Source organism: Perca fluviatilis, chromosome 9 (genome assembly GCF_010015445.1).
Source record: "Perca fluviatilis chromosome 9, GENO_Pfluv_1.0, whole genome shotgun sequence".
In the NCBI taxonomy this organism is placed as follows: Eukaryota; Metazoa; Chordata; class Actinopteri; order Perciformes; family Percidae; genus Perca; species Perca fluviatilis.
In genome coordinates this window covers 11,880,297-11,906,096 of record NC_053120.1, presented here as the reverse complement: position 1 = coordinate 11,906,096, position 25,800 = coordinate 11,880,297, and the positions used below count along the sequence as shown (strand labels likewise).

At 40.8% G+C, this 25,800-nt stretch overlaps 1 protein-coding gene across 3 annotated transcripts in view; it reads right to left on the bottom strand.

Moving 5' to 3' along the window:
• ddah1 (dimethylarginine dimethylaminohydrolase 1) overlaps window positions 1-25,800 on the bottom strand; it is an 82,019-nt gene that overhangs the window by 10,477 nt on the left and 45,742 nt on the right. For all 3 annotated transcript variants that reach the window (XM_039810765.1, XM_039810764.1, XM_039810766.1), the window contains 2 exons: window positions 9,178-9,277; window positions 7,023-7,096 (listed from right to left, as the gene is read on the bottom strand). In XM_039810765.1, the coding sequence (XP_039666699.1) occupies window positions 7,023-7,096; window positions 9,178-9,268 (165 nt within the window). In that variant the 5' untranslated portion in view covers window positions 9,269-9,277. The remainder of the gene's footprint in view (window positions 1-7,022; window positions 7,097-9,177; window positions 9,278-25,800) is intronic.

The window sequence follows — 25,800 nt, the reverse complement described above, 5'->3', positions numbered from 1 at the left end:
AATAACTTATTTTCAATGACTGCACACGGTACACCCCCCCCCCACACACACACACATAACTATTACATATGAGGCGTTCGGGTCTACTGGACCCAAGGGTATTTAAATATAGGTGCTATGAAACTATGTTGTCTTTCTGCACCTGCTATTCCCACACAAAGTTACAAAATTGTTGCATTTCAAGCACTTTCACCTGTTCTGATTAAGTTCTAAGAAATAAGCACCAATAATGATCAAAAATCTTGTTTCTATTTATTTATTTTTGACCTTTTTTATAATTGAATTTCTTTATTTTCTCACAAAAAACCAAAATGATCATATGATCATAAATGTGATCTCACAGGGGTAAATGGCAAATATGAACCATAAATTATGTATATATCATTGGTAACTGATATCTATTAAGTATTTTTACATAAATTGTTATGGCTATATTGACTTAAAAGCCTAATAATGTGAAGGGTCCACCAGACCCAGGAACATTGGCTGTGTAACAAAAATATGAACACCACACAAGGGTTAAATATTCACGACTAAACAAGCAACAATCAAAGTTATATTATTAAGGTATTATCTATCAACTATATATATATATAAAAAAATCTCAGCTAGTATGCTTCTTTAGGACTGTGTGAGTGTGGCTTGATCACATTAAATGAACAGTAGCCTAGCAAAATCGGCAAACACCACTAGCTCATCACATTTAGTTGCACTGCCCACTTCCAATCAGTGAGAAAAGCAAGGACAAAAATCACATAGAAATACATCATATGAAATGACCAAAGCTGTTCAAACCATGGCAGCAAATGTAAAATTCATGTAGGATCCCATCGCTCATAGAACGAGGCACATTAAGAAAATGTGTTTTCAGGGTCTTTACATCTGTAAAGTTTTCAGACTGAGGATAAAAGCAGCATTGAGCCTGCAATCCATATTGATTTATATGTTCGATATTAGTGCAGCCTAGGATCATTTCTACAGTACTGTATAGGGACCTATAGTGTTTTATTTATTTAAGCCTTCAAACAGCTGATTTTGGGCCAACCCCTTCATTAAAATGCCAGTTGAAAGCCTCGATGTTTTAAGAATTAAAGCCTTGGGTTCATATTTGATGAATTATAGCAGAGCATACGCTGCTGAAATAACACCATTTTACCACCGACTTTGTTTTGAGTTTGATTCACTGATTTACTAGACTGCAAGAATTTCCCTACTTTTAAGTTGACTGATGAGCATTTGATACATGATACAGATTGTGACAGACGTACTGTAAGCCTTTCAAGAATTGCAAATGCCAGAGCTGGGTCCTACAGAGATTTTGTAAACCTTGAAGTGATATTGAGCTCTAATTTGAATTATGATAGGATATGAGACTTCAAGCTTATTTGCCAAGACCTTTCCTTCCTGAATCTATGTGAATGCATTTATATGAGCATATAAATTTAGGTTTGCGCCTAAGAACTGACATCAGAGTGTTTTCTTAATCACACAATGTGTTTTGAATTGGTTTTTATAGCTCTTAGCTTCATAAAACGCCATGAAGTATTGTGTACATTCTCCATAGTTTGACTCTTTTGTGACATTTTCCATTCAAGTATATGTTAACACTTTTCAGGTACTGCATCATTAGCTCAATTAAAGCACTATGATTCACTGAAATTGTGATTGTGACTGAATGACCAAATAGCACTTGGCATTTCATCATGCAAAAAACTGAAAATACTCCATCCTTAATGTTTTCCTGACCTTTTTCCTTGGCACTTGTTTAGAAAATACAAAAGGGCAACTGGGAATTATGTAATCTGAACTTGCTACTCCTTATCCATTAACAGGAAGTTTTCTTGCAGTGCAAAATTAGAAATATGAGTCAGACCTTTCTCCCTGTCAAGATAAATCCTCATGGGAATTAAGGGAGAGACAGAGTGGCTTTTCATCTGCACCAACAGGCTGACTTACTGCTATGTTGTGAAAAGACCCTATTCACCATCCCAGAAGTTCATGTTCGTGACATATTGGTACCAGTTAGGGGTCAACACCTCTAGCTGTAGACGAAAAGAAGTGGCTTGGCCTCTATATCACTTCTTCCCGAACAAACTCATTCAATCAACAACTCCATCTGCTCTGACCTCTGAAAGGACCATAAAGAAAAGAGCTCTGACATCTGTACGTAGTTGTTGAGTGCTAAACAAACCTGGCAACCAAGTGATTCTTAATTTGATAATGAAAGGAAAAAACAACAGCGATAGGAGGAATCAATCTGATAAAAAACGGAAAGAACAATAATGGACGCTCAAGTGATTTTTCCTAGTGTCATTTGCCAGAGACGCATCATTAAGTCCTGTCTTATCAAAGATAACAGAAAACACTGAGGAATCCATAATAAGGAATTCAAATCAGATACAGATGGGAAGAAGGAAGCACAGCAATAAGGCCATTCAGGTTACCGTAATGTGTTGAACTCTTGACGTCATGACCCACCTCTGAACTTGTGAGCCAGCCGGCTTTTCTCTTTTGTTACAGTCTCTTAGAGCAAATCAAAAAGCAATATGCATACAGTCTGCAGTATGAATAGTCTTCACATTACAATAACAGTAAACAGGACGGATAGAATCAGTCTGTGTTTGTGACCCACACTGTGACCCTGTTTGCAGGCTGCATGCCTAAATCCTTCCAGTTAGCCTGAATCTGTTGTTTCACTGATGTTTTGGGATATTTTGTTGAGTATTTCCTTTCGATGTGTGTACCATGTGTCAGTGGTGATTGTTGAGCTCGAATGTGGCTATCAAGGTCATGCCACAGCGCATGGGAATTGGTCAGTAAGTAGTTGAAAAGGAAAATATGATGAAATACAAAATCATTGACATCAGCAAGGCTTGAAAAGATACACAGACCGGGCTTATACACTTACCGATGCCTTTTACTTAAAGGATAAAGCTGGCGATCAATATTTTGCTTACCGTCAACAAATACAATCAAAAGACCAAAACCAACAAGACGTCTCCCAATACTCTCTGACTTTCCGGTCTTGTCTGAGGCACTCAGTGCCAAGCACCTACTGAAGACATAAATCCTTAAATGGGCCAAATGTATATACTTTCATCTTAAAAACACTGTGGGTCACTGATTTGTTTAAATAGTTTTTGAACAACAATGGAAGTCTAGTACGGTAATAAGCTTTATCCAGCTCTAGCAACACGGGCAATACTTAAATAGTTGGTGGGTCAATTAGTCGTTGATTATGGTCTTTTCATGGGATATGTTGACAAAAAGAAAAACATAGAATATCATCTATCCTATTGAAGATGAGTAAATTAATGATGATGTAACATTTGTCCAATTTAAAAGGGAGAAAGTCTCAAGACTTTGCCTCCAGTGATCAAATCAACCACAAAACAGCCATTCAGTTCATTCATTTACTTACAATATAAAGCAGGAAAGACTGAACTTTGACATGGAAGTATTGATTGAATTCAATTCAATTAAATTTTATTTATAGTATCAAATCATAACAAGAGTTATCTCGAGACACTTTACAGAGAGTAGGTCTACACCACACTCTCTATTGAAAAACTCCCCTGTAGGAAGAAACCTCGGCAGACCCAGGGCGTTTCCCAATATGTGTTCTTCTATTGACTTGTGTTCTTGTGTCCCTGTGAAACGTCATCTCGTGTTGCCAAAGTACTGTCCCAATACACAAGTTCGCATTTCGCCAAGAACAGTTAAAATTCCCGGATGTATTCTTGACACGCCCATTTTACCGAGGATACATCGGTTGGTAACTTGTATGAACTTCGCAGCACCTGTATCCCAACATTCATTTCGGCATTCAATGATGGTTGGATATCCAGTACATAGATAGCCCAAAAACGGGACAATTTTGACAATTTTCGCCATCTTATTCATCAGTAAATTCACTTCTGAGAACATTTTAGGTGAGAAATGAATGGTTTATATTTCGAATTTAGGCAGTCTTGCGAAAGTCTTTTGCCGAATTGACAATTTGCTCGAAAGTTTTCAGAGTTTTCGGAGCTCCATAAAATGACGCGGCCGCCAGCTTGCGCCTGCCAGGGCCGCTTGCTCGGCGCTCGGACAGTCACACTCGGAGATCCCGCTGTAAGACGGAGGTCTTTTAGACCGGTCCCGTAAATAAGAGGCTTTTATTTCGCCGTTTCAGATCGTTTGTTTAAATATCCCAACACATGTGGTTAACTGTCTTTTCGGAGTTAAACTCAACAAGCGCACACACACACACACACACACACACACACACACACACACACACACACACACACACACACACACACACACACACACACAGTGCAGCAGGTAGAGGAGAGATATAGCCTACCATAGATAGACTGTATATTATTAGTCTATGAGATATACCCGTTTCTTTTCGGGAGACTTGTTTAAATTATGCCATAGGCTATAGCCTACATTATATTTTGTATTTAGTTCATATTTTTGGTGTATTTGTTTTCTGATTTATTAGAAGTTGAGTTTCAGTCTTTATGATAAATGAACAGTTGTACATAAAGTGGTAACATGCTATGACATGTTATGTAGACTAAAGGGGAGACACCAACCTTTATAATTTGAATTTCTAATTTCCATCTCCCTGGGCATATACAGTGCACTAGAATAATATAGAAATGATAATTCCACATAACACTAATAGGAACACATAGGACACACCAGTACATATGCCTATTTATTTGTTTAATTTAAACTGACTTAAACTTATATGCTAATAATAGTAGGGATCACGTTCCACTCTTTTGAATAAGTAATGGGTGTTTGAGCTAAACCATAAACAATAAAATTAAAGCTAAATTAGTTTATTATTGCAATAGTTGTAGCATTATGAGGTTTTCTTGTCCGGAGACTGTTTTAATACAAAGTGGTTATATTGTTGTGGTTTTTATTTCTAGCTGGTATTTTGGAGCCTTGCAGGTAGCCTCTGTGCTGGGAGTGTTGAGCAATAACAGGAAGAACGCATCGTCTCAAACTGTTAACAGCGTTTTCTGTGCTTGTGAACTTGCGAGTTAATTCTTCCAAGAACAACCAGCAAGAACGTTCTCCCCAAGAACACAAGTCCGTACTTTGTATTCTTGGTATTGAGAAACGCCCCCAGACTCTTGGTAGGCAGTGTCTGTCGGTGCTGGTTGGGGGTGTGATGAACAGTGGCAATAATAGTCATAATAAAGATAATGGAACAGTGACTACAATGGTAGTTGTAGTAGTTCATGTCATAGCCGGGCACAGCAGGGCATTACAGGATGTAGCGTGGCACAGCAGAGCATGGGTGGACGCAGTGGATGTGGCAGGCGTTGATTGATGATGATAAAGTCTACAATAGTTAATGAGGCAAATGTGTTTGCCCTCCCAAATCACCTTTTAGATCAGGGTCAACAACTGCTTGCTTCATCACTGTAAAGAGGGGTGGAAGAGGCTTGCATTAATAGCTGATTAAAAATGCCTCAAAGCCAGCTGTGGCCTGGATCTGGGCGGGCCTTAATGACTAATTGAGACTCTTAACAGCTGCATCCATCAATAATCTCCCCTTCAGTGGTGATACATAACAAAGTAGAAATACTTTTTAAAATTGTACTCTGCACAAGTATTTATCCTTTTGGTTACTGTTACTTTTATGCCAATAGATCCACCATTGATACTTTAACTCCCAAGATTGTTGTTTCTCGCTAAATGTACAGAGTTACTGTATACAAACAGATTGTTTTGAATGTGTGCATTGGGTGGCGGAAGGAAGAGACTGATGGAGGGAGAAATGGAATTAGAGAGAAGAGGAGGTAGAACAGGATGAAAAAAGCAAGATGAATGGAGTGATGATGCTATTATCTTCCTGGCCTGAAGCCTTTATGACTGATAACATGTTTATATCTTTCTTGTTTGCGATGTCTGATTGCGGAGACTTCAGAAGGCAGGGTGGTGGTTGTATGTTAACAAAAAGATAGATCTGTTAAGATATTCACTCACTCGTAAAGTGCCAAAGACAATGGATTCAATACATATTTTCATAATGATTAACAGTTTTTCAGCTCATTGTTTTTGGTTTTACGGCCTACAACTAACATCGGTCTTAAAAGTGTTGTTTCCAGCTGCAGCAAGCAGATGTTTTGTGCAAAAAAGCTCTAAAAAACCACTGTACGCTGCCTGTCTAGCAACAAACGGCAGACAGACAACAGACAAACGGCAGACCGAGAGTCAGATATTTCCCTCAGGATTGGGTGGAAACCAAAATAGAAAATAAAGGATGATATTATGTTTCTGCTGGATGTGCAAATATGCAACTGTCGGCTAGCATGTTTGCCATGTCAACTTTATAAGGTATATGTCAATATTATAATATATGTTTAAAGTTTGTTGCGCAGCCCCAAAGTGGCTATACCCATCAATTAATTTAGGTTAAAGTACATTGTATGTACTGTGCACGTATATTATGTAATGGGTCGCTTAGACACTCACTTCAGTCAGTTTCAAGCAAGGTAACTCTACGTTTATTTATGCTTTCCGTCTATATAATGGACAGAAAGCATGGGGTGGAGCAAGGCAGAGATGGATGGAGGGAGACATGGAATTAGAGAGAACAGGATTAAAAAAAAAAAAAGATGTAGTGATGATGCTGTTATCTTCCTGCCCTGAAGCCTTTATAATTGATAACATGTTTGTTTCTTGTTTGCGATGTCTGATTGCTCACAGCAGGCTTGTGCATTTAAGAGACTTCAGAAGGCAGGGTGGTGGTTGTATATATATATATATATATATATATATATAATAAAAAAAAAGATATTGCTGTTAAGATATTCACTCACTCATAAAGTGCCAATAACAACAGATTCAATTCTTAACAATGTTGTTTCGAGCTGCAGCAAGCAGATGTATTTTATTGTATTGTATGTACATATTTTTGCATGTATATTATGTAACGGGTCGCTTAAACACTAACTTTAGTCAGTTTTGAGCAAGGTAACTTTACGTTTATGTGCACCATTTAAACTCACCTTAAAAGCATCTGCTAGGATCTCTGCTCCTCTCTGATTGGTCCGTTTGGAAAGGCCCACAAAGAACTCTCGACCTGAAGAAAAAACGAGACGCCACTGAAGTTGTGTAAGTGAATATCAATTCAATTAAACTCAATTCAATTAGCATAATACTGTATCTGCAGTATGAACAGACATACAACATCTAAACAGTTCTAAAATCTGTTAAATCTACAGTCATAAAGTCTAAAAATGTTGAACACCAGCAATACAGCGAGTCTGTGGATCTACTGTAGGTAAACACTGCAGTCACCACAGTGCACAGTTTATGCATGCCTGTGAGAAAGGCCAACTGTGGTCAGAATGGTGGGCACAAGCAGACAGAGCCCTGAATGCCTGGCGAAGCTGCAGCAGCACACTGAGCGCCGGGATGGGCTCCTAACCTAGCTGCTAAGGCTTTCCAAAATGAGCCGTTAGCCGGGGTCTTGCCAACAGGAAATGTTTCTAGCTCTGCCATGTGAAACCGATTTCAGCTGGAAGGAACAAACGCATAGAGCCAGTGTCTAGAAACCCAATTAAGTGTACTATGCTTTTTTCCCTGTGGCCTGCGCAGTGTAGATGACACATTTTAACTCACAACACAACTGTGTCCACAATTCTCTCCCCTCACCAAATTTTATTAACTGATGCCAGAGGAATAAAAGTTCCATGGTGAGAGCGTGGAGTCCTGCTGCTTCGATTTGACCATACAGTATGGTACACAGTGTTTTTGCTAGAGAACATTTTTTGAGGGAAGTTCTGCTCAGTGTGCTGAGGCACCAGGTCATGGAGGTTGTACAGAGGAATGTTTGTGTGGAGGATCCCGAAACACAGACACAAGCTTACAGACACAAAACCCTGTATGAGTGTGAGCTGAGACTACTCACACTCTGCTATCTCACTGCTCTCTAATGTTTTCTGTTTACAATTACATCCTCTTATTTGTACTTAAAATCAACAAGCACATGCATAGTTCTTGGAGGTAATGGATTACAGTAAAACCCAAGTTCACCTGTGGTTAGTCAGTTGGCAGACGTCTCCCTGACCCGTTGTCATGTTTTGAATCATGAATGACATTTTTAAAATGTATCACGTTAGAAATAACACTTTTGTATTGTAATGAGATTCAAAAGTAATGGATGAGACAGAGGCAAACACAAAACAAATCATCCTGTTGGTCGATTTCATTAGACTCCTGCAAGCCAATCAGAATGGTACATTATGTTGCTGCTTTACAATGATTTCTGCAATGGTCTTAGAATTTCTGTGTTTGTTTATGGCCTTTCGTGGAAACATATTAAGTAGAACGTACGTCATTACTGACCTCAATCATTGAAGCAAATGGAAAGAAAATTTAAGATGTTCATGAGAACAAAACTTTTACTAATCTGTGAGCTGATTGATTTAAATGCATGTCATGCAGGAAATCAAACTAAAAGCATCCAAGCTTATAATGGAAATATTTCATTTCTGTTGACAGTGTGGGAAGCAATGTGCATTTGCCATGATAATGTAAACTGACATTTGAGAAAACATGGAGAAAAGCCCTAGCCCCATGGCCTTTCACTAGTTCCACGTACATGACACACTTTACAGTTTACAAGTTTACAAACTAAGAAAACCAGGCAACGTCACAAGTATGTTGTTTAATCCATCCACGTTTTAAATACTCAATGAAGATTTTTGTTTTTCTTTTGCTGTAGATCCTGATTTTTATACGTTAAGTGAGCTATAAAGCTTTGATTTTGTGTGTTTTTGGTTGTGTAAGTATACTCATGGTAGCTTTTACTGTCAAAAAGAAGTTGTACAACACTTTGGTCTATGTTAAATCATGTTGACCAATTTTTTACTGATTTTACAAAATGTTAGGTGTGCATGTATCCACTTTTGCACCCAGTACAAACCGACACAGACAACATAGTGCCACCTCTCAAGCCATATATAAAAGCCAACAGTACCCTGTCTCACCTTCACAGTTTCATTTATAGATTATATTCATCACCTCCACCACTCTTTAGGGAGAGTGACAGCTACTTTTCTAAAATCTTCTAATGTGGATGGCTTCAGGCTGCTGTTTGATGATTCAGAAGTTTAAAGTGTTCATCAAAATTCAGTGATTGGATTAGACATAGTTTACCTGTAAACAGCACATCTCCTCCATCCAGTGTGGCGTTCTCGTCAGTCATTTCCACAATGTTCAGATTCAAGTCCTTCAGAGCTCCTTTCATTGCCTCCGTCTGGAACAACCACAAGGACACAAACAAGAAATACACGTAAAACATCTGCTGATATTAAACACAAGACTGAACTCTGATGACGTACAGTAAGCTACACCACCAAATGGCCCAAACCATCAGCATTTCCTGTCTTCAAGAATATTATGATATGGTCCAGTTCTAATCAGACATCTGTAAACAAGAGGATGAAAATCAGTTTGAGGATTGTCACTGGCTATCTGGAAGGCACAGTGTTTAGCAGTACCCAAATTCCTGAGATTGAGCGCAATGAAACCAAACCTTTTTCCCTCCAACAGATTGCGATGACATCATTTTAATGAGCCATGAAATGATGTCATTTTGGAGGACGTACGTTCAAACTTTTACAAGGCAGTGGCTGCGGAAAATAGGTACGATGAAGGACCAACACAAACTCTAAAAAAGCCTCTTCCTGTCCTCATGTTCTGGGTCATTTGTCTTTCATATATTTATAGGAAGGAAGTAAAAGGATGGCTGCCACCCGGACAGCATTAACATATATTATGAAATGCATTCCCTGAATGGAAAGTGAGGGGGCAAACCACATTTCACCTGCATGTCCTCTCTGCTGAACTCAAAACCTAAGGAAAGAGCAGGACTTTTTTTGGCTGAACTTCGGCTGGTCTGCTCTCCTGTCTGACCGCCCAGTGTGCTTTTACTGTCCTGTTTTGGGGCTCCTGCGGGAGAAGTTTCCAAGGCCAGTCATGTTAGAGCATCAGTGTTTCCACAAGCCCTATCTCACTATGACCTCAGCCTGCTCACTGTGCTTTTTGGCGAACACAATGCTTCTGCTTCTCCTCATTTTGTGGAAGGCCGAACCATGAGGTCATCCAGGTAGACTGCCATGCACTTCCCAGATAAGACAATTAAGGCCTGCATGCACACACATGAATACACAACTGTCATTTCCTTATGTAAAAAATACATACATAATGGCATTATACGCTCGGTTGCCAGTTCAATAGGCACACCTAGCTGCAGTCTAATACAAATCCTAACTTCGACTGTGTGGTCATTTTGGGGTTTGTGGAGCTGTTGAATTGTATTGTTATACTAATAGGTGTTTCTACCATTTTTTCCCACCCCATATACACTCACCTAAAGGATTATTAGGAACACCTGTAAGATTTCTCGTTAATGCAATTATCTAATCAACCAATCACACGGCAGCTGCGTCAATGCATTTAGGGGTGTGGTCCAGGTCTAGACAATCTCCTGAACTCCAAACTGAATGTCAGAATGGGAAAGAAAGGTGATCTAAGCAACTTTGAGCGTGGCATGGTTGTTGGTGCCAGATGGGCTGGTCTGAGTATTTCACATTCTGCTAAATTACTAGGAGTAACGCACAACCATTTCTAGGGTTTACAAAGAATGGTCTGAAAAAGGAAAAACATCCAGTATGCGGCAGTCCTGGGGGGGCGAAAATGCCTTGTTGATGCTAGAGGTCAGAGGAGAATGGGCCGACTGATTCCAGCTGATAGAAGATCAACTTTGACTCAAATAACCACTTGTTAAACCGAGGTATGCAGCAAAGCATTTGTGAAGCCACAACACGCACAGCCTTGAGGCGGATGGGCTACACCAGCAGAAGACCCCACCGGGTACCACTCATCTCCACTAAAAATAGGAAAATGAGGCTACAATTTGCACGAGCTACCGAAAATTGGACAGTTGAAGACTGGAAAAATGTTGCCTGGTCTGATGAGTCTCGATTTCTGTTGAGACATTCAGATGGTAGAGTCAGAATTTGGCGTAAACAGAATGAGAACATGGATCCGTCATGCCTTGTTACCAGTGTGCAGGCTGGTGGTGGTGGTGGTGGAATTTTTTCTTGGCACACTTTAGGCCCCTTAGTACCAATTGGGCATTGTTTAAATGCCACAGCCTACTTGAGCATTGTTTCTGACCATGTCCATCCCTTTATGACCACCATGTACCCATCCTCTGATGGCTACTTCCAGCAGGATAATGCACCATGTCACAAAGCTTGAATCATTTGAAATTGGTTTCTTGAACAGGACAATGAGTTCACTGTACTAAAATGGCCCCCACAGTCACCAGATCTCAAGCCAATAGAACATCTTTGGGATGTGGTGGAATGGTTGCTTCGTACCCTGGATGTGCATCCCACAAATCTCCATCAACTGTAAGATGCTATCCTCTCAATATGGGCCAACATTTCTAAAGAATGCTTCCAGCACCTTGTTGAATCAATGCCACAAAGAATTAAGGCAGTTCTGAAGGCAAAAGGGGGTCAAACACGGTATTAGTAGGGTGTTCCTAATAATCCTTTAGGTGAGTGTATATCAATTAGGGTCGGCTAAATAACACCTATCTGCATAATGTAATACAGTTCAACAGTACCGCAAACTACATCCTACAAAAAAAAAAACATTCAGTTGATTCAACACCTCTACACCTTTTAAAAAAACATTATAACCTTCATTAAGGATTTCAATGCAGGTCTGTTGTATTAGACTGCATTAGTTTTAGCTTAGTGTACCTAATAAACTAGCAACTGAGTGTTTATTCAATAATGACATGTATTAGTTTTTACAACGGTTTGTTTGCATGACTACTTCTTTAAATTATCTTATGACTCATGGCTCACAACCACAATGGCACTTCTAATCTATTCACTTTTCAGAAAACAGACCATGGAATCCACAGACTCATCAAACTTTTCCCCTCCATGTTTCATCTTCACTGCAGGAATTCTGCTCATCTTTCTACTTCAGTTAACCAGGAAGAAAACATCGTCCTCCCAAGTAACTGGGTACACAAATTCATAAGTGCTCTCTTAAAAGCTTTGACATCAACAGTGTGCAGCTTATGGATAAGTATGAATCATTCATACAAATCATTGACAAACCAAGGCACAGCTAAAGGTAGGTATGTTGGGTGCCAAATAAAAAAGGTTGAGTCAGATTCCGAGGAACTACAAAATCCAGATGACTTACTGAGAACTTGCACTATGTCGTATTTTTAATGGATCTTAGCTGTCCCCAGTCATGTTGCTCAATCACTGATTCATCTGATTCACTGATTTATTCTGAGGAAACCTCAGTCAGTTCAAACTTTTAATGTACAGTATTAACAACAACCTTGTCTGTATGTTTGTGCCAATCAGAGGCCAGATTTGCACAATTAAGCTGGAGAGTAGGGACCTACCATTTGATATCCTGTCCAGATCATATTGAGTATAATCAAAACACCTTTACCGACAAGGCCACACACAATATACACACTGTTCCGTGTCTTCGCCATCATTATCAGCGACTGTTTTTTTCCTTTCTTCTTCTGCCTGTAGCACACTGGAGCCTCCACTATCACAGTGGTCGTCTGCCCAGGAATCTTCAGGACTGTAAGAAGCAGCTCTTTACCTCAGCTCTCTGGCATTTCCTCTGACATCACTGGAGGTGATGTGACCCAAAGGGTGTTTAGGGCCCCTCCTCCCAATGTGAAATCTAATGGCCACTATACACAGACAACAGTGTGATATCTGCTCTGTCTGCGTGTGTGGTAGAGAACATCAATTAGGATGTCTTTCCACACTGACCCAAGTAAAATGATAGCTTTTGAGTTTGGATGAGAGATTTTGTATACAAAGAAAAAAAGATGTGGACAAAGCACAAATACTTTGGTTGAAAAAGAACAATAAATAAAAATAGCATGCATTAGAACCATTCACAGCCACAACATTTTAGGGAGGTTCCTCCCCACTAAAAAGGTTAGTGCACACTGAGGAGAAGATTGAGTGTAGTGATGTAATGGGCTTGTGTATACAGTTTGTGAATGGTCAGGCATACACTAACTACACAAACATAAATTACAGACTCACTTACTATAATTAAACAAAGGTTGTTGCCCAAATCCTGCAAGATAAACTAGAAACACTAACATGCTCACAAAGCAGACCTTGTGTAATATCAATGTATATTCCAACATCCGTTTCCAATGACTTAAACTCGCATTTTACATCAGAATCATATATGGGTTTGGCTTGATTATCATTTAATTAAGGCCACCTGCGGCTGAGAGTGTCTTGCGCTATACGACCAAGTGTGAGCTGGATCTGACCCATATATTGCTTCTAGTTTTGGTTCTAGTTTTGTGTGTGCACTCCAGGCCAGCTTTGCAAAGTCAAAAATTGAACAGGTAAGCATGGGATGTTGCGATTTAAGGCACATTTGGGTCAAATTGGGTCAATTCCTTGGTGGTAGCATCAAGAGAAATCAGCAAAAATAGAGCGAATGTGTCCATTTTGCCTTTAAAACATCCTAAATTCCAAAGCATGCATGCCACATTGTGACCTGTTGGCTTGAGATCCTGTGCAGGACTTATTGGAGCTAATCTGGTTGGTGCTGAAAGTATTCAAAGACTACAATGGCCATAAAGGGATGCACCTGCTCAGCTACAAGGTTCCCATTGCCTGTGGTGTTTAAGCAATTCTCAGCTGGCACCAACAGGCCTGACGTAAGCCAAGAAAACACTCCTGACACCATCCACACTCCTGACCTGCATTCTTCATGTAGTTTAAGGCACATTTTGACGCTGCCAGCAGCATGTTGTAGCAGAAACGCAGATTCATTGAAGCAGATAACCTATATACTTTTGCATAGTTGGGTAGTAGGGTTCAATGAGTTTTATTTTTGACATGACCCCCTACAATCATTGATATCTCAAGCTGTTGTTTTTGAAGTTGTGGGGGAAAGTCAGTTACAATAAACAGTAAAGTGGAAGCATTTAAAGGAATAGTTCAACATTTTGGTAAAATATGCTTTCTTGTCGAGAATTACAGGAGATGATTGATACCAGTTTCAGACATGAGAGTGGCATCGATATTCTCACCCACTCCAGGCGAGAAAGTGAATAAGAATACTTCCCAAAGTGACAAACAATACCTTCAACAGGTGCAGACATTTCAAGTTTCTTTTTTGTCAGAATACACCATCTTTAGTAGCTCTGTCTTTCCTCGCTGGTCCTTTTTCTCTTCTTCTCCTCCCTCAATGTATTTCTTACTTTTTTTGTTTCTCACATTCCCTCTATTCTCTTTTAGACCCTCGTGGCAGGGTCAAGAATGCTCCTCCAGTGGCTTTTCATGCTGAGTGGCCTATTATCTCTCACTGTGAGGGACATCCAATACCCCACCCGGCCTAGGTGCCAACTTGCTTTGCCAGCACCTCCTTCTCCTCTCCCTCCAACCCTCTATTCTCCTCTCTCCTCCCTCGTCCCCCCGAGGAGCTTGGCCAGGCGACATGCTGTTAGCCAGCACCCTGCTTTGAATGAAAAAGGCCTTTGAAAAATTCATTAGGGGCTGAAGGCTCTGAGATTCAGTCGGTCTGCCTGCCACATTCCTGCCGTTCCAGCACAGGACAGGGGAGACGGAGCAGAGAGAACAACCTTTTATTTGGGGCTTTTTATGGACCCCCTTCTCCATTCTCTCGCCCCTGTCACCCGTTGATATCGCATTCTGCTAAAAAGGACTATCAGTCTGATAGAGCAGGGTGCATTTGGAAAGGGAATAGAGTACACAACAATAGCATTCCTGAAGGTCATCCTAGCCTCCCTACACCAAGCAACCGAGTCCCACGCTCCAACATAATGGGGACACAGCATTCCTCTGAGTCTCACACGCAAAGAGGTCAACCTCTTTAAATGACACTTATCAGCTGCAGTTTGTGAATGTATAAAGTGCATGAAATCAATGACATATAATGCCAGACCGTTTGGTTGGTAAAGACAACAAAGAGGACGTTAAGCAGCGATTTGAACACAATTGCTAAAACTAATAAGCATCTGTATACATATATGCATGTTTTATTGGGGACTGGGTGGCACAAGAAAAGAATTCCTCTGAAGGGGTGCCATGGCCTAAAAAGGTTTGGGAACCACTGGCCTAATTTCACAACCAGCAGACATGGAATAACATTAGCATTCGTCAGAAGTTGTGTTTCTGGCCACCTGGCATTTACAAGTTCAACAATTTACTCTCCTTTTAGCTCTGTTTTGGTCTCTACCAACTCTTGAGAGATCCTATGTTAACCATCTAGTTGCAAACTGTGACTGCTGTTTGGTATTGAGCAGTGTACAGTGGGTTTATGAGAGCGTTTATTTTGTTGTTGAAAATAGCTGCCTGCTGCGGCTGGAAACTGGGTTGATGAGAGTAAACCAAAACAGTAAAGTTGCAGGCCATAAAAACCAAAACAATGAGCTGAAAGACAATACAAATATCCATAGAGCTGTGATGAACTGCAGAGCTCAGCGATAATTCACGTCATGACTACAGTAAGTAATTTGATCCATTGTTGTAATAAAAATTACTGGAGCAGTGCGCCCAGATACCTCAGGTGGTAGAGCATATATAGAGGTTTACTCCTCAACGCAGCGGGCCCGGGTTTGACTCTGACCTGCGGCCTTTTGCTGCATGTCATTCCCTGTCTCTCTCCATTTTCATCTCTTCAGCTCTCCTGTCAATAAAGGCCTAAAAAGGCCCAAAAAATAATCTTTAAAAAAATTACTGGAGCTTTGAGGCTTCTTTAAGAATCTGAAAGGACTTAAAAACATTTAAAAAAAAAAAATCAGTCCAAAGCTGCAGTCTATTGATTCAAATAGCTGTGTGTAAAAACAAAGACAAACAGTGACTTGCTTGTATTGACATACAGTATGGGCACAAGTTTGAACGGTGAGTCCTGTGCGTCATAGCTGAGGGTTTGGCTGGACACCCAGGACACAGATGATGATCGGAACAGTTCGAGGCCTAATGCAGAGGAAAGTTCAAAGACCAGTGGAACACAGAACGGGAATGATGGCTGCATTTCAGGCCAATCGACCAAGTGGATTTTTAAATAAATGCACACACTTCATTAGCTATGCAGCAACAAGGTCGATAAGGCTATCTTAGCCTTTCAGGTATCAAGTCTCTGACGTCATGGAGGAATCAGAGAAATTGTTTCCTTTGTTTGCTGAGAGAAGTAAGTACGATTAAATGGCTCAATTATAGATTTGTCAAAAGTTTGCCAGGGGCAGCTGTTTCACTCAGTGCTTCTTTAGAAAAGAGCACCTGAAGGCTTGAATAAATGGCAGCCATGAGGGAGAAAATCTACAGAATGTAATTGGGTTCTTACAGGGCTATTGTTACATCCATACACCTCTTACACTCCATTGCATAGCCCTACGTGCACACACTAAACACATAGAGGATGCACACAGAACAAATCTGAAAATGTGAAGTCCTCTTATCGGAAATCAGTATTTAATGATTTCTTTCCCGTCAGGAAGGAAGAAACCAGTAAGAACAGTAATCACAAGGTACACAGGGCACTCATACATGAGTCACACAGGTGGGCGCATAAATGGAAAAAAAGGGCCCAGTCTGATGCAGTCATGGTTGTCAAATGTTAAATTCCTAAGGAAACTAACTGCGAGGGTTTGCACTGTCACAGCCTGTAACGAAAGTATGAAATGACAACAAGTCATTTAGTGGCAGCCAAGAGAAAACAAACCCTCCATGGCCTGTCCTTGTGTTATCCAAACAAATCCTTGGTGTACGTTGGAACATACCTGTGGTTAACCAAGCCATGACACCCCCCCCCCATCAGCTGTAGGATTACATAAATGTTGAGAAGTAGGTCAATGTGAAGGCGTGCAGTTAACAGTAGCAGATCTGAAGACCCTTGCAACACATGGACCACAACGATATGGCAGGCTGCCTCGATAAAAAGGGCAGTTTCAGCCAAACTGGCTGCAGTGTCAGACTGCTTTTACTTGGGGCTCCCAGGATATCAGGGAACGAGGAGGAAAATGCCACACTATAGTCCTAGTTGGACACATTTAAGGCATCTGAATGGTAAGAGATAGCAGCGAGGCCTGGACTACACAAAGCCTGAGGAACAAAGTGCAGGGTATTATGCCTCTGATTGTTAAATGGGGTATCTTCAGCTTTGTAAGAGTGTGTGTGTGTGTGTGTGTGTGTGTGTGTGTGTGTGTGTGTGTGTGTGTGTGTGGTAATTGCACTTCAGAGAGCTGAGAAAGGCTGCTGTACCCTTCGTGTAATCACACATAGAAGCGTGGATGACTGGCTGTGTAGTCATGTAACAGAAATAAAGACTTCTCCGTAAGCCACTAGAGAGGTTTATTGGCTACTTTTATTATTTTTTGATGGAAAACCAAAATTGAAAGAGAATACCACACTTACATCTCATCATCGTCTCAATTTAGGGTCCCGGGGCGATGATACAAAATGCTCTCTACCAAGAAACACAAGTAGTATTTCCTCATTTTTGTGGGAAGATTTAAGATTTGTTATATAAAAGAAAAGGATCTAAATGAATTTCAAAGCTGAGATGATCATAAAACCGTTTATAAATCCTTGCAGATTTGATGTGTGTTACTGATAAGCCGTGTAACTACAGAGGTTCTTAGAAATAATGACTGACTTGAATGAGGCTTGTAGAATCACTCTTAGATAACACTCTTAACCTCTGAGCTCATCTGTTATCAGGAAAAAGGAACCCTGCACATTTCTAAGCAGGACAGCAAATACATCGGGACTTAGAAGTAATGTCAAATATGCAGTAATATGTATTTAAAGAGGAGGAGAATACAAAAAGGAAATATTGAGAAATTTCACCAATAAAGGAGGAGTGACTTCAGTAACATTGTGTACTCTAACACCTTGCTGGTCACAGTGCACGCTCACATAGAGACACACAAGCAGAGCAGAGTACTGCAAAAATAAACAGAAATACGAGTCTGTCCCAGAGCAAATAAAGTGCTCCCTCCAATCAGCAGGGCTGTAAAGAATGTGTCTGCTGCCTACCTCTCACTGTGACGGCTCCACAAATACAGGAGAGCTGCAGGCTAGGAACAGTTGGAAAGCAAAAGGATGGGGGCTGTTGGTTAGGAATGAACGTGAGCCTCCAACATGGGGAAAAACAGAGGGGGCTTCAGTTAATACATCTCCACTTGGCACAGACTCCTCCATGTTTATTGGGTTTGACCCCCATAGACTGGACCTCTATACCCAAACAAGAGGGAAAAGCCAATAAACTCACCTACCTCATGGAGAATTACAGTTCACCCTTCCCTGGCTGCATTGGTCTGATAAAAAAAAATATCGTACAACACAATGTTAAAATGTAGCTACCACAAAAGGGAAGATTTACTCCACATTAGATTCTCAACCAAGAATTCATGCTGAATTGCTGTTTTTTTAGGAAAGAATTTTTGGCAAACTCCTCAAACATTGCTGCAATGCAGGCTGGTTGGACGTCAGCAATGGTTGTTTGTACTCGAGACGAACAGCTTGCATCGCCCTCCAGGTCACTCTGCTCTATACCACCGAAAAGCAACGCTAATAAAATGCTTTTACGACCAAGATTTCCTGTGCTGTAGGACATCAATTGGAATAAAAGGGAAATATTCCAAAGATTGGAGGCCTAACGTGCGCAATGTGAATGCTTGATGGTTAAAGGTCGTTCCACTCTCCTCCATTTTAAGAAGGGCTATAAAGTTCCTCTGATAAACCGAGGTTTACACTTTACTATGGTCATATATCTAATGATATTATCCAAGTCAATAATCACTAATGGCCAAATCCGTAAAAAGTCATATTACAACATTATAGCAAGCCATGTTGACAACAACATACGGAGAGAGAGAAAAAAAAAAACTGTATGGCCTTTCTTCTTCCTCTTTTTTGTTCCTCGAGGGAAACCTGAGTGGGAAACCCTACTCGCCACCACCTTTGCCCTACCTGGGCTGACAGACACAGGACCACCCACATCTCTAGTAAAGGGTGGCGAGGCTGGGAGTTCAAGGTGAGCACATTGTGTATGTCAATCACTCCATGTGTTAAGTATAAAGTCTCTGTGTGAGCATAAGGCCATATAGCACTGTAGTGTTCAAAGTATTTTAAAGAACAATACCGGCGATTTCATATGTTTTAGTCCATTTGCTACAAATCCGTACACTTTACATCAAAACTAAGCCCTTTGCGACTAATGACGTGTGTTGAAATTCGGAATGTATTTGCCAATCATTCAAGCCATCTATTGGTTTCTATTCATTACTGAATAATTTGAAAATCTAATATCAGAAACTTGCTTGCGCAGTGTAATCCATCATACTAAACACAAGTCTGCCTTTGTGTTCGTTCAAATAATCAATTTCGGCCTTTTCTCCTTTATTGCATCTAAGACTTTCAAACACAGTGGCATGGCCCTTTAAGGAGACGGGAACAAATTGTGGGCTGCCTGAAATTTCCAAAAGCTGTTGTTGAACAATTCAATCAGACTGTACTGAATGACATTCGGAAACAGGATGAACTGATGTAGGATGGTAATATGCTTGAAGCAGACATCTGCCAGGGAGGTTTTGTGGAAGTACATATGGTTTAGGATCGACAAAAGGAACAAAAAGTTAAATGGAAAGTGGAATGCCTGACAACTGTCACCAGAAGTCGTTTCCCATAACCTGTCAGGCTTTCCGAGCGCTGTGGTTAACCAACTCTTTTTACCCTTACAGAATCAAAACTTGGCACGCGTGTCACGTGTACCATAGATGATTCAATTGAGACGATTCCAGTAGGAATCCCCATTGTGTTTGTTTTTGTTTCACGGGTTGAGGCCTCTGGAAAGCCAAAGTAAAAATACCCAGAGCTCCCACATATTTAAGCTGTTTCAACATTTGTGAGGCCCAAGGTGTGCCACAGAACGGAATGTCCAACCAAACACACTCTGCAAAGGATTTGTGGACCTACGTGGCCCGGAGCCTGACCTACCATGGCTTTTTCCAAGGGAGGAGAAAAGATACGTTTGGTGCTTTGAGTGCAGTGCAAAGCAGGGAGTATAGAGCTACAAAAAGGGTCGAGAAAAGATGCGGGGAATTTGAGTCACGTTAAAATGAAGTTCTTGTTGAAGGCTTCCCCCACTCTCTTCCATCCCACGCAGGGAGTCCTCTTAGTGTATAGTGCCGGGTTGCTCAGAGAAGGAGGAACCCCCGGTTAAAAGGTCAGGAAAGCCACAGAAATAAGGTGGGAGGATAAGGGGAGTCAGAGTCAGAGAATTTTGACCTCACTGGAAATGAGGAGCGTGACTGACAAGGGCTCTTCCCTCAAAGATTCGTCCCACTATGTGCAGTGACTGTTTTTGTTCAAGCTGTTGACATGATAAATACGTATCTGCTACATAAAAAAAAAAAAAAACATATGAATTTGGCTGGGAGCTTATACAATCAAAGTATACCACCTTTTGAAGCCACACATACGGTCTAGATTGAACAATATTTATATCATTTCACATCTGCATTCTTTTCATTGTTGAGGTGTTCCAGCGGTTGTTTCTCTTCGCCCTGTCCAGAATACTAAAAACAGCATGGAAATACGTTCTGCAGAAAGAAAACACCACCATACCACACGGTTACACCCACGATTTCCAAAGAATGCAATGGACGTGTGCCCAAAGGGGAAAAAAGCGGAATTTGCCAGGCAAAGTACAGACTAACTGCCCATTTTGAGGGATTTCCCAAAACAGCCATGTGAAGTTTGATGTATGGGAGGGGCTGGTATGAAAAAATGAGGAAAAAGACTATGTGTTTTAATCTTGAAAGGGAAAAAGAACAAGATGGGCCAAAAGGTTTCCCATAAATGTTAATGAAGGGCTTTCCCAGAAAGATTTTTTTTCCTCTTTTCGGCATTAAACAAGAGGTCAGGTGCTAATGTTAACCAGCAGGGCTGGATCCAGGGATCTGCCTTTAAAGAATAATAGAGGAAAAACCATGTGGAACTAACCATACTTCAGGGATTTAGCAGTGAGAGAGTTTGACATAATGATGTGTTAGAAGAACAGAACAGGCCTCATGCACAGAGAAGCACACAAATGTGAGAAAAAGCCAAGATGACAGAAACATTTTTTACTTTTAGAAATAGCATTATCTGCACACTGGTAAACATATGTAATGTCTCCAGACTGCTAAACTGTGGCTGCACTGTAGCTGTTACTGTGAATATTTAGAAGGTTAATATGCTGGCTTATAGTTGTTTGTTGCACACTGGCTGACATATTCTGCTCTGCATGGTCACTCAGGACTGCTGGTATCTTTATTCTTCAGGGTCTTTGCTGGCTTTCTGATACAATTGTGTTTCTGATCTTCACAGTAGCCTGTCTAAAGCTAGCAAAATCAACCTTACTTGTAGTCAATAATTGTTGAGTCACTTTGTCCGATTTTGTCAGAATCAATACCTTTAGAAGTTACTTTGGGAGCAATTAAGCACAACACAAGTGCTGGCCCATCCATCCATCCACCCTAAACTTCCCTTTCTGGAGCCACATTAACCAGCTCCGACTGTTGGATCGAGAGGCGTTCCCAGGCCAAGGTCGAGCTGGACGTGCCTGGAACACCTCCCTAGGGAGGCGCCCAGAGGGCATCCTTATCAGATGCCCAAACCACCTCAACTGGCTCCTTTTGACGCAAAGGAGTAGCGGCTCTACTCCGAGTTCCTCATGGATGACTGAGCTTCTCACCATATCTCGTTGGATCTCGTTATTTCGGTCATGACCCAGCCTTCATGACCACAGGTGAGGGTAGGAACGAAAATTGACCGGTAGATCGAGAGCTTTGTCTTCTGGCTCAGCTCTCTTTTGTCACAACGGTGCGATAAAGTGAATGTAATTCTCCGACCAATCTCCCGCTCCATTGTCCCCTCACTTGCGAACAAGACCCCAAGGTACTTGAACTCCTTCACTTGGGGTAAGACTCATTCCCTACCTAGAGTAGGCACTCCATCTGTTTCCTGCTGAGAACCATGGCCTCAGATTTAGAGGCGCTGATCCTCATCCCAGCCGCTTCACACTTGGCTGCGAACCGATCCAGTGAGTGCTAAAGGTCACAGGCCGATGATGCCATCAGGACCACATCATCTGCAAAAAGCAGCGATAGGATCCCCAGCCCACCGAACTGCAACCCCTCCCCAACTACGCCTCAATATCCTGTCTATGTACATCAGAAACAGGATTGGTGACAAAGTGCAGCCTTGGCGGAGGCCAAGCTTCACCTGAAACAAGTCTGACTTACTGCCTAGAAGTGCAGGCCCAGGGTTGTGGAAACAACATTAGCTGTAACTGGTGTTGAGAGGATGGTTCTACGACACCACATATTACTGTTTCGTCTTGCAGGGGTGCCGATTACAATATCATTTTGTAACATTTTATGATAAGATACACAAAACTATGTTACTAAGGAGTGAACAAGAAACACATCAGAAACTGCATTGGGATTTGGTATGAATGAGATATTGAAAAAAAAATACTGGAGAATTTGAAAATCCTTTTTGTTGGATAGTTTTACATCCTAAAACTGAAAAGGGTTCATTGCATACGTAGTAAAGTAAATGCAATGGAAATAAGGAGAAGGGTGAAAACCTGTAGAAAACAGAGCAAAGCCACCACCACCAAAAGACAAACAATAAAAAGTGTTTGGTTCATGTTGAAAGTGAAACATCGTGGAACTAATGCACCACTTCTCTGCCAATCTCTGGTTTGTTGCAGAACACTTCACACATCAGCTGGAATCAAAAAATGAAAAGGAGTCCGGTACTGTTAGCCAGCGTGACGTCACCTCTGCTGAAAGCTGCATCAGGAGCACTGCAGCTGAGTACAGGACGTACTGTTCTTGATCAGTATATTAGCACTTAACTAGGGGTATTGTGCACACTTTTTGAATTTCTTTTAAAGTGTGACAATCACAAGATTTTTACTTCACAATTGTGAAATGCCAGGAAAGACAATAAACCGTCACGAAGTGAGCCTAATAGTTATGCTTGATGGTGTTTTTTGCCCCCAACTGCTCCTTCCAGGCAGTGCTGCGACCCCTGCCTTCAAGGCACCTAACCCTAACCTTAACCTTAACGCATCACCAGGGCAATGCTACATACTGCCCATGTTACATCACATGGGCAGTTATGTAACTGTAGAATGTATTTCCTAACAAAGTGTCCTGAAAGTGAAAAACAGCAGAGACAACTGCATTCATTACACTTTTAATGATTCTTTCAGATACACCATTAGGACAAATCTATTTGACAGTTCAACTCTTCATCAAAAGTAGTAGCAGCTGATTCCCTTGTGTTGGTGATTAACGATGATCATTTTAGCGGATTAGTTAGTTAACTGTACAGTACGTATTTACTGTCCAAACTGTTTTACAACAGTTGATATTCTATACTCTTATTTATTGATTTTGAACCACTGAAAAGTTGCCTTAAGTGCATCATTATGCTTTTATACCAAGATGGGCTGTTGGCTGTGTGTCAGTCTCCATTGGGCCAGCCTAATAACATGTAAGACTGTTCATTGTAGGCTACAGCTGCGTGAAGATGTCTAAGATTATACAATGCTGAAAGAAAATGGAAGAGATTATGCTGGTTGTGTTTAAAGGCCTTTGTATACTTTCAAAAAGAACAAAAAGGTACACATTTTTAGAAAGCCAAGGACCTCTTTTGCAGCAGCATAACCCTAACCCTAAGACATGCAGATCCATTCAAGGAACACTACACTGTAACTTGATTGCCGATTGTTTTTTGATTTTTATAGTAATGTATCTGAAGACAAAGTGAAACCAACGTGGCGTTGTGAAAGGGGTCGCTCGTACTGATAAACCTACAGAGAATTATCACCTGAATCTGCAACTCCCCTCGGCTTTACAGTATAGCAGGTTTCAGCTTATTGTTTAGTTGTCCGGCATGCCTTGTAGCATGCTTGCCTGTTAGCATTAGTCAGTCTGCCAACTAGCAAAACAGTAAGCCTATCATTCCTCAAATTGGCCATCCCAATCATCTAGCTAACTAGTCTGAAACCAGTCCCTGGCAGCCTCTTTTCTGCTTTCCTGTCAATGATAACAGGCTGCCAGCAGTCAGGCCCGTCCAGCTATGTCTTTGAAGCTGCACATGTAACCCATGTGTGTGTCTAGGAGGGCCACAGCCACTCCCTCGCTTACCTCGCACTGCTGAAGCCTGAACTCACAAGGCCACAGAGCTTGCATCTTAGTCTTGGGCCTCCATGCAAAAACATCGCCACTGCTGCAGCGAAACGAGACAGACTGTAATGGAAACGGCACACTTTCCAGACACTTGAGGGAATAGCAAGCATCTCTGCCTGAGCCTCGTCAAAAAAAAAAAACATACAGACTACCAACCCTGGTCCCCCCCACCCTGTCTGCTCGTCTGGACATCAGGACGTCTCGTCTTTCAGGAAATAACTGGGCAGGTTTCATAATGATTAGAATACATTATAGATAATAAACCCCTAAAGTCTGGGATGTTTTCAAAGATAACAAAAACAATGAAAAGCCTAATTTATCAGAAATTCAGAATTCAGTGCCCGCTTAATTTTTTGTGATGTATCGGACACTTTACTTTGGAAGAGCGGACATTCCTTAGACCCAGTGATTTGTGTTGCATACTGCTCCTTCCATGATTCAATTGATGAATAAAACTGGAAGACTAAACCTCTTAAATAATCTTAGGATAGTTTAAACAATGTGAAACATATGAATGATAATAATAACAATCTTTCTTGTGGGTTTTGCAGCCTCACTTGTGACAAGGATATTGTTTTTCATTTTTTATTTCCCCCAGTCTTATAAACTCCAGACTTGATATTAACTGGCATATGTATGCTATAAATAATGTTCCATCAAAGCGTTTGCATGAAGATTTGGTGCTTTTCTTTGTCTTATATGATAGCAAATTAAATATATCTGGGACTCTCGGAACTATCAAATCGATTAATCAAGAAAATAATTGATAATGAAAATGTTTTCTTTTAAAAAAGATATTTGTATTAGTTGCAGCCCAACTGTATGGTTTACAACAGTGGGACTGTTTGTGCACAGAAAAACAAGGACCCATTAGCTGAAACTAGGGCTGAACTTCGGAACAATCAAATGCTCAGCTTACAAAACATGTTATTGTATAGAATTAGACCGAATTAGCCTAAATGACCTATTTCAACTTAGAAAACACACATCTGAATAATGACCGGCATGTGGCTTTGTTATAAACTAGTTCACTTGTTGTGCAGTTTCAGACTGCCTTTGATCATAAGTAATCCAATTTAATCTACAACTGATTTGGGGGTTAAATTAGGACATTCCCTTCACTTAATTTGTGTCTGACAAATTCAAAGTTCAGTTTTGAATTCTGCTTTTGTTGTTGGGATAATGTAATCATCTTAGGCTATGTTCAGACTGCAGGCACATCTGATTTGTTACTCAAATCAGATATTTAAGACATTCTTCACATTTGAAAGTGATCATATTGGATTCCCTTGTCTAGACATCATCAACCTATCTGCAGGTGTTGCTGTGGTAACGACGTAGGCGTCAGTAACTACGTAGCTATGTTGGGACACGGCTTTCCAGCGCGGAACCATGAGAAATGTAGCTTTTTTCACCTGGATCGAATATAGGGAGAGCCTGCACTAAGCTATTCAGCTGATAACGCTAAC